This window comes from Notamacropus eugenii, chromosome 1 (assembly GCF_028372415.1).
Source record: "Notamacropus eugenii isolate mMacEug1 chromosome 1, mMacEug1.pri_v2, whole genome shotgun sequence".
In the NCBI taxonomy this organism is placed as follows: Eukaryota; Metazoa; Chordata; class Mammalia; order Diprotodontia; family Macropodidae; genus Notamacropus; species Notamacropus eugenii.
Window position 1 is genome coordinate 609919172 of NC_092872.1, and position 10141 is coordinate 609929312.

Below are 10141 nucleotides of genomic sequence, written 5' to 3' on the forward strand. Positions count from 1 at the left end.
GAGAAGTTTTGGAAAGATATCAGTGGTAAATAAAACACTGAATGCAGAGTCAAAAGACCTGAATTTTGAGTCTTAGCTTCAACTCTTCCTATTTTTATGTTTGACCTTGGGAAAGGCACATTCTGAACCTCAGTTTCCTAATTGGTAAAATGGACATAACATTTGCACTACTTCAAAAAGGTCATTGAGAAGAATTTTTCACTGTAAAACACTATATAAGTGTGAGCTGATGCTAACATTTTACTGTTATTGTTTTTACTATAATTTCCATTTTTTCTTTGAGAAAATACTAATCCTACTTCCATTTCTAACCTTAATTCCAACTCTAAGCCTAATACTGTCCATTTAACTCTTTGAATAATACCTTCTTTCCCATGATATAGATATAACTTGGATAACCCTCCCCTGTATTTCTCTAATTCCCAGTCACATATCCAGGAGGAGACCCAGTTCCTTAAGCATTATCAGGTATTCATTGTGCAGAGAGGTGAGGACAGGAAAAGGGGTAGCTATAGTCTTAACTTAAGTATAAGGCCAATACCTGAGCTAACTTATTCAGTATTACCTTCCTTTTGGGCTGAGTCATACCTTCTTGCTCATAATTTCTCTCTTTTAACATTCACTTTCTCTCCTCTCATTTGTTTTTTGTTTTTTAAATTAAAATTGATGATTGAAATATTGATGACTGAAATAATAAAATAATAAATGGAAAAAAGTGAAGATCATTAATCATACCAATTTCAAATGTTTATTCATGTATGATGACCTAAACCTGGTCATGCTTCAGTCTCAGGCACAATTCAGTAAACAGATAAGGCCCATCTGCCTGGCAAAGGACAGTACAATTGGGAAGAATGATGAGTGTTAGGATGGGCACCTAGAGTTTACATGCTGACCCAGTTATCGAAAGATTTCCTTTTATCTTTGATGCTCACATAGCTAAGGCAGGCAGGGAAATGTCATCAAGGGGATTCCAGATCAAATATGCTATCTTAGTTTGCCTCTAAGGTTCCTTCCAACTCAGAGTCTGTGGATTTTTTTAATGCAGAATGAAAGAACGAGTGATTCTTCATACATGACACACACTAGTCTGTTCTCTGTAGAGAGAAAGATGCGAAGTTTCTTCTCAAAATCCATAATTAAAAACCACAACTAGTAAGCCATACACATAAACAAAGATCCTCCAGACAACAAAGTCAAAACAATATGTTTAGGTTTCAAAACATGACCAAGATATACATGTCAGAGACAGGGGAGATTCATGGTGGGTGGCCAAGAGACTAGGTACATCCAAGTTCCTCCAGTTTAGAAATTGTCTTCTGTCTCTTTGTACTCTCAGAACTTGCACAGAGGAGATACTCAAGACACGTGCAACGATGGTGGTAATGATGATGAAACAGAAGCATTGGAGTAATGAGTAGGGTGGAGCTGGCCCACAGTGGAGTGCTATTTAAAGATCAGATATGGTTAAGAGTGGCCGTCTTCTGTTTCCTGTGGGAACACTCCCACTCTAAAAAGTCTTAGTTAAAAAGATGTTTTCTTATTTCTTGTCTGAATGTATGTGTAGGTGTGTGTAGCTGTGTGTATATATGTGTGTTTATCTATGAACGTGTGTGCCACAGGCCACCTAAGGTCAACTACCTGGGAAGAGAGTTCCTCCTCCTTGGAGCTTCAGGACTTTCTGATAACACTGGACATGATGATAGGATCATAAATTTAGGTTTAGAAGAGACTTCATAGGTCATTCAAATCAACAGGATAAATGACTTGCCCAAGGTCATGCAATTGTAAGTGGCAGAGCTCTGATTAAAACTCAAATCCTTGGAATCCAAATCTAAGTATTTCAAAGTTCTGCATCTCTAGCACCTGTTCATATGATCTGACCTCTCCTAAACTGTGAGAATACTCCTTCCTTGCTCTCTTCCCTTTTAAGATAACTTTTAAAAGCCCCTTTAATCGTTTTTAGCATTTTTATAAACCCTAGGTCATTCAGGACCTTACTATTAATCATTCAATCAGCATTTATAAAGCACATACTATGTGCCCAAAAGTAAGAATCAAAATACAAAGAATGAAATAGTCCCCATGTGTAAGGAGCTAACATTGCAACAGGGAGATAACAAGCGCATATTTAAGTATAAACAAAACTAAATACAAAGGAGGGAAAGTACTAGCATTTGGGATCAGGAAGGGATTCAGGTAGAAAGTAGCTTTTAATCTGCTTAAGTAGCAGATTAAAGGAAGAGAGAGGTGAAGATGAGGAGGGAAGACGTTTCAGGTGTGGGGAATGGGTTGCTATATGCTTGCCTGTGTGTTTACATATGTGTTATATGTAAGAGAAGGACAATTTTGCTTGATCACAGAGTATAGGAAGGGGAATAATGTCTAGTGAGTCTAGAAAGATATGTTGGGATCAGTTTGTGAAGGGTTTTAAAAGCTAAACAGAAGAATTTTTAACTTTATCATGGAGGTATCAGGGAACCACTAGAGTTGATTGAGTTGGAGAAGGACGTGACCCAATTTGCACTAAAGGAAAATCATTTGAGCAGTTATGTGGAGTATATACTCTGAAGTGGAGACAAACTTGATGCCAAGAGACAGAAGGCTGTTGAAAGAGTGTAGCTAAAGGCTGATGAGGGCCTGTGTGAGTAGAGAGGAGTCAAGATGTAAGGGTTACAGAGGTTAAAAATAGCAGGATTTGGAAAATGATATGTGTATGTATGTTTGCATATGTTATATGTAGAGTGATGTAGAATGAGAAGTCAAGTATGATACCAAAGTTATGAACCCAAGAGACTGGAATAATGGAATAATTTTTTTTAGCAGAAATAGGAATGTTTGAAAGAGGTGAAAGTTTGTATAGAAAAATATCAGCGTAAAAATTCATTTGTGTTAGTCTTGCTCTTTTATGTCCATTTTCATTTATCCAAGTAGGATATAACTAACCTCTTGGAGAATAAGGACTTTTCTTCCTTTCTCTTGGTTTCCACCAAAGCCTACCACAGCTGAGCACTTTGCACACAGTAGGTGCTTAATAAATGCCAGTTCCCACTATTAGCTATTTATTGGTGCATCAAACAGTGATTAGAGCATTGTCATTAACATGTTCCTATGAAATCCTCTCTGTTTTGCACTGTCTCACACATAATAGATACTTAATTGCTTGAAGATTAATTGATTCAACTTCTATTACTTGTTGTTCAGTCATTTTTCGGTGGTGTCCAATTCTTCATGACCCTCTTTGGGGTTTTCTTGGCAAAGATACAGAAATGGTTTGCCATTTCCTTCTCCAGCTTATTTTACAGAGGAGGAAACTGAGACAAACAGGGTTAAATGACTTGCCCAGGGTCACATAGCTAGTAAGCGTCTGGGTCTTCCTGACTCCAGGCTGGTCACTCTATCTACTGTGCCAGCTGGCTTTTCTTCTATCACTACTCATAACAATAATAGTATGTTTCAGTGGATCTGTGATTTTGTTAATGAAAGTATAATCTTCAGTGATATAGATCCTATCCCATCCGTGCATTCTCATTCTTTGCAATCCTTTGCTGCACCCTTCCACGATTCTTTCAAAGAAGATCTGTCTGGTCTCTTGGAAGTATCTCTCACTAGATTTTTCACTAATCTGTGGGGACCAATAGAGCACTCATGCTCTATCTATTATCCCTACTCTCACTAGGTGCCCAGTTCATTTTTTTTGCCTGTTCCATTATAGCTGAAAGGCTAAATCTAATCGAATCAATAGTTATTTCCTTCCAATGGAATAGCTCTCCCTGCTTCTTCTAATGGAATTGTGAGTATAACATGAATTTGATAGAGACAGGTAGGAGTATTCTACTATCAGGAAACAATTGATGTATTGTTCACTTTCCTCCTTTAGAGCTTACTAAATATTTCTACAAGGGAAAAAAAAGAGAAAAGAACCAGAAAAGCTTTCTCTTAAAAGGAGAAAATAACCAGAAAACTTTGTTATATAGTACATAGAGGATCTTGCGCATAATATATAAATCACTTGAGAGTTTTAAACAAAGGGAAAAGAAAAATTCTAAGCACTTAAAAATGGATATTTTCAACAGGTTGTCTAAGGTGTTTGAACATGGAGGAAGTCTGATATGAAGGAAGATCTGGGGGGAACATATTATCTATGTATCTGTATCATTATTGTAGTATAAGCATTCTCTTGGGGTCGCTATGGAAATTTGCTTCCAGTGGTGAAATTCAGGGCAGAGATGAGATGAAACATGATTCCATTTTTATATGAACAGTTTTATAGTAATTAGGGCCTAACCATTATAATTATCTGGCAAAGGCCCATCACAAAAGGATGGCTACTAGGTGATGAATCTTGAGGGACAGAGAAATTCGGGGGTTGCAAACTGCACAGTTGGAGGGAGTTTTGCATACTGATGAAATTTTAGATCTTTTGATATATTAGAGTAATTTTCTTGTATGAGAAAACTTTGGAGCCCTTTTCTTATTAGTTGGAGGATATTCCTTAGTTTATTTCAAAGTGTTAAATACTTATGAGCATTATAAAATTATATAGTATTTCCTTTTCCTAAATTAAGTAGCACCAAGTAGCCCCATGGATTTAATTACCATCTCTGCTATTGATTCTCAAGTCAGGATAGATAAACATTAATAAATGTGTATTGATTGGTTCATTAATTGATTATTGACTTTCTGGATTATAGTCAATAGTACACAAACATTTATTAAGTGTGTAGTATGTGCCAGGCACTGTGCTGAGCCATAGAGTTACAAAGAAAGTTAAAAGATAATCTTTCCTCTCCAGTAGCTCACAACGACTGGGGGAGATGGTATGCAAACAATTGTGTACAAACAAGCTGCATACAGAATAAATGAGAAATAAAAAAGAAAGAAGGCACTAGAATTAACAGGGATTGGGATGGCTTCTTGGAGAGGTGAAATTTTAGGTGGGGCTTAAAGGAAGCCAGGGAAACCAGGAGGTGATGAGGGAGAGAGAGCTCAAGGGTTGGAGGCAATCAGTGAAAATGTCCAGAGTTGGGACATAGAGAGTCTTCTGTGAGTAACATCCAGGAGACCACTGCCTCATAGAGTACATGGGGCAGAGAAGGAGCGGATGTACTTATTAATACAGCCCAATTATCACCTTGGCCCTTTTGGCTGCTACACCATGCTCTGGACACATTAAGTTTTCAGTCTCCTAAAATATACAGGTCTTTTTCAAATGGACAGCTTTTAAGCCACAGCTTCTCCTATATTTCCAAGAATCTCAGACTCAAAAGGAAATTCCGAGGTCATCTAGTCCAATTTGTACATGAACAATAATCTCCACCATCCCCAACAAGTTCTGTCTAATGAAGCAGCTTATTCCACTTTGGGATAAATAGAATTATTTTTCCTTTTTCTTTTCTTTCCTTTTTGCCACTTCATCCATTGCCCCTAATTCTGCCCCACAAGGCTAAGCAGAACAAGTCTAATCCCATTCCCACATGAAAGTTGTGTAAAGTATACATCAGATACTTAAAGACAGCTATCAGGGCCCCCCTGGGTCTCTTCATTAGGCTAAACTCCCCTCCCAATTTCTTCATGTGATTCTCATGTATCTCAAGTATTTTCATCATAGTTTGAATGTTTTTGGGGTTGACTAATGTCCTTCTTTTTAAAAAATATTTTAAAATCAGCAAAAATCTGCTTTCTTTCCTTCTCACCCCAACATTTCCCCACCAATCAGGAATAAAAAGAAAAGCAAAACCTCTGTTACAGTATATATAGTCAAACAAAATAAATGTCCATGTTGGCCATGTCCCCAAAAATATGTCTCATTCTACCATGTTTACGTTGATCAGAGTCCTTAATTCTTGCACAATTGTCTTTACCATATTGTTGTAACTGTATAAATTGTTCTCTGGTTTTGCTCATTTCTCTCTGCATCAGTTTATATATCTTTCTAGGTTTCTCTGAAACCATCCCCTTTATCATTCTTCTAGCACAATAGAATTTCATCATATTTATGTATCATAACTTGTTCAGCATTCCCCAATTGATGGGTACCCCTTCAGATTTCCATTCTTTGCCATCTCAAAAAGAGCTATAAATATTTTTTGTACATACTTAGGGATTGTTATGCTTAGGACTAATCCCTCCCTTAAACTACCCTTACCTTTATCTCCCTTTTTTCCTTTTTTTCTTTTCCTTTCTCTTTCCCTATTGAATGAAATATATTTTCTGTGCCCATCTCTCTCTCTCTCTCTCTCTCTCTCTCTCTCTGTCTCTCTCTGTCTCTCTCTCTCTTCCCTCCTTTAACTATTTGAGGTGAGAATTGAATAATGTTTAATTGTCAACTAGTCCTGTTTACCCCATCTCCGTGTCTGTGTAGATGTATACTTGTACACACTGATTATGTGAGATCATTTTCTCTTCCCACTGTGAAGGATATTCCTCTTCCCCTCTCTTTCCATTCTTCTTTTAAGATGATTAAGATATGACTCCCAGGCCTTATCTAATTAAACTCTATGATCCTTTTTGATGAGAGGGTTCAGAAGGGAGACACACACAGTCATCATCATCATCATCATCATCGTCGTCGTCATCATCTCTCCATATTAGAATATAATCAGTTTACCTTTTTTAGTCCTTTATCAATGTTCATTCATGTTTATCTTTGATGATTGTCTTAACTACTGTGGTCAGACTTCAAAGATCCTACAAAGCTATAATCTTTTCATCTGGAATGCTTTTGAAACATATCTATTTCATTAAAGATCTATTTTCCCCATTGTAGGAAATTTGCCTGCTGCTGGGCAAATTATTCTTGGCTCTAAGTTTTTACCTTTTGGAATACTGTATTCTAAGTTCTGTGTTTCTTTAGAGGGGAGATTAAATCATGTGTGATCCTGACAGTGACTTCTCAGTACTTGAATTCTTTCTTTCTGGTTGCTTACTATAATTTTCTTTGAGTAGGAATTTTGGCTGTATTTTGGCTGTAATGATCCTGAGAGTTTTCATTTTAGAATTTCTTTCAGGATAGGGCCATGATACTATCTATGCATCTCATTCTCTGCTGTTCCCTTTTCATTTTGCCTTCAATCTTCCCAACATCAGGGTCTTTTCCAATGACTCTGTCCTTCTCATTATGCGGCCAAAGTATTCGTATTTGGCCTGCCAATGAATAACCTGAATTAATTTCTTTAAGTATTGACCAATCTGATTTCCTTACTGTCCAAAGGACTCTCAAAAGTCTTCTCCAGCACTCTATGTTGAAAGCATCAATTCTGTGGCACTCAGTTTTCCTTATAGTCCTACTCTCACTGCCATACATTGCTACTGGAAAAACCATAGCTTGGATTATATGGACCTTTGTCAGGAACATGATGTCTCTGCTTTCTAGTATGCTGTCCAAATTTACCATAGCTTTCCTTCCAAGGAGCAAGTGTCTTAATCTCATGGCTGCAGTCACCGTCTGTGGTGATCTTTGAACCCAAGAATATAAAAATCAGACACTGCTTCCATGTTTTCTCCCTTTATTTACCAAGAAGTGACGGCACCAGTTGCCAAGATCTTAGGGTTTGTTTTTTTTATGTAAAGCTTCAAGTCAGCTTTTATACTCTCCTCTTTCACTTTCATCAAGAATCTTCTTAATTCCTCTTCTTAATTTTCTGCCATCAGAAAGGTATCATCTGCATATATGAGATTGGATATTTCTCTTGACCACTTTAATTCCAGCTTTTGATTCATGCAGCCTGATATTCTACAGGATATACTCTGCATATAAGTTAAATGAATAAGGTGATAATATACAAGGCTGTAGTCCTATTATACTCCTTTTCCAATCTTAAACCAACTAGTTGTTCCATGTTCAGTTCTAACTGTTACTTCTTGACCTACATACAGATTCCTCAGGAGACAAGTAAGATGATCTGGTACTCCCATCTCTTTGAAGACTTGCCACATTTTGTTGTGATCTACACAAAGGCTTTAGTGTAGTCAATGAAGCAGAAGTAGATGTTTTTCTGAAACTCTCTTGTTTTTCCATAATCCAGCAAATGTTGGCAATTTGGTTCCTAGTTCCTCTGCCTCTTTGAGAACCAGCTCACACTTCTGGTAATTCTTGGTTCACATATTGCTGAAGCCTAGTTTGCAGAATCATAAGCATAACCATGCTGGCATGTGAAATGAGCATAATTGTTTGATAATTTAGACGTTCTTTATCATTTTTCTTCTTTAGGATTGTGATGTATGCTGATCTTTTCCAATGTAGTGGCCACTGTTGTGTTTTCCAAATTTGCTGGCATAATGAGAGCAGTGCACTTTGTTGCTTCCCACTACTGCTGACTGATGTTTTTCCCAAAATGTGTGTCCAGAACTGAAAACCATGATCCAAGTATGGTCTTACCAGGGTAGTGAAATCCTAATCCTCATAGATGACAGAGCACTGGTCTGGAGTCAGAATGATATGAATTCAAATCTGACCTCAGACATTTACCAGCTGTGTGATCCTGGGCAAGTCACTTAACCTCTGTTTTCCTCAGATCCTCATTTATAAAAGGGGTCACCCTGGAGAAATCAACGACAAACCACGCCAGTATCTTCACCAACAAAATCCCATGGGCAAAGTCTATGGGGTCGCACAGAGATGGACATGACTGAACAACAGTCTTCATTCCATGACTCCTAATGCAACCCAAGATAGAATTCACATTTTTTTGCTTCCAAATTATACCAATAACTTATTTTGAGCTTGAAATCCACTAGCTGGCACACCCCCTTCATTTTTTCTATATGAACTGCTATTTAGCCTTGTCATTTCTGCAGTTTATTTTTAAAACCCAAAGACAAGATTTTACACTTATTCCCATCACATTTCAAATTAGTTCCCTAAACCAGTGCACTCTTTTCTAAAACTTCCTTGTGTTAATTTTGTACGGATTATGTGTATACGTCCCTGTTAGAATGCTATCTTCTTGAAGTCAGGAAATGTTTTACTTTTTTCTTTGTATTCCAAGTGCTTAGGACAACACAGAGAAAGTATTAAATAAATGCTTATTGATTAGTTGATTAATTGAATTTAAGAATAACAATAATTCTCATTTTTATAATACTTTAGTGTTCTGCCATACACTTTCGTCACAAGAACCCTGCGAGATAAATTAATAATGATAAAGAGTTCACATTTATAGATGCTTTAAGACTTGCAAAGCACTTTACATTCATAATTTCATTCAATTCTCACAATAACGCTGTCAAATAGACACTATTATTTCCATTTTATAGTTGAAGAAACTGAAATTGAGAAGTTAAGTTACTTCTGAGGGGTTCCAAAATTAGTAAGTATCTTAGATAGGATTTGAACTCCAAGTCCCATACTTTGGCCACTGTGCCCTCTAGCTAGTACAGTTACACTATTAGCCCCATTTTAGATGAGGAAAGGGAAAGAGAAAGAACTTGCCCAGAACCATGGAGCTAATAAATGGCTGGTCTTGGTCTTAGCACAGGTCTTTTGATTCCATTTCTAATGGCCTTTTCATCACATCAAAGTCACTCAGTTTGGAAGGATGTAGTTTATAGAGAATAATAAAATGTTTTCCCTCCTAAATTGTCTTTTTCTCTCTCCTTTAGGGGGACCATGGAGGACCTCTGATATGCAATACCAAAACCCAAACAAATGTATGGCACCAGATGAGCATTGTCAGCTGGGAAGAAGGCTGTGGCCAAGAAAAGAAGCCTAGTGTGTGCGTATCAGTGTCCAGATATTTGGACTGGATTATTACAGAGAGCCGAGAGGCAGGCCAACCCTATGGATTCTTAGCAGCCTCTAGTTACAGTGTGCACACCCTGATGTATTTTGTGTTGTGTTGTTGTTTTTGTTAGCATCTCTTCTAACCCTCAAGTCACTTGTCTCATGTTAATTTAATAAAATATTGACTGTGTAGTTAGGGCATGTTAAAATGAGTATGATTCATTAGGGGTCACACTGGGGGTCTCATACTGAGAACTGGGGTTCTCAGCTTATTAGATCTTAAGATTTAGAACAAGAAGAGATCATTAGTTCTGACCTCCTCATGTTACCGACAGGGAAACTAAGGTACAGGGAGGTAGAGGAAGTTTCCCAAGGTTGCACAGGTATTAAAAGAACCAGAATTCCAAATTGGGTTGT

The 10141-nt window shown here is 37.3% G+C and overlaps 1 protein-coding gene across 1 annotated transcript in view; it reads left to right on the forward strand.

The window, feature by feature from the left end:
- The window catches only part of PRSS55 (serine protease 55), a 58996-nt gene extending 49063 nt beyond the window's left edge, over nucleotides 1-9933 (forward strand). Inside the window, exon 5 of the mRNA XM_072634835.1 lies at nucleotides 9604-9933. Coding sequence (XP_072490936.1) covers nucleotides 9604-9855 — 252 coding nt within the window. The 3' untranslated portion in view covers nucleotides 9856-9933. The remainder of the gene's footprint in view (nucleotides 1-9603) is intronic.
- Nucleotides 9934-10141: the final 208 nt, after the last annotated feature.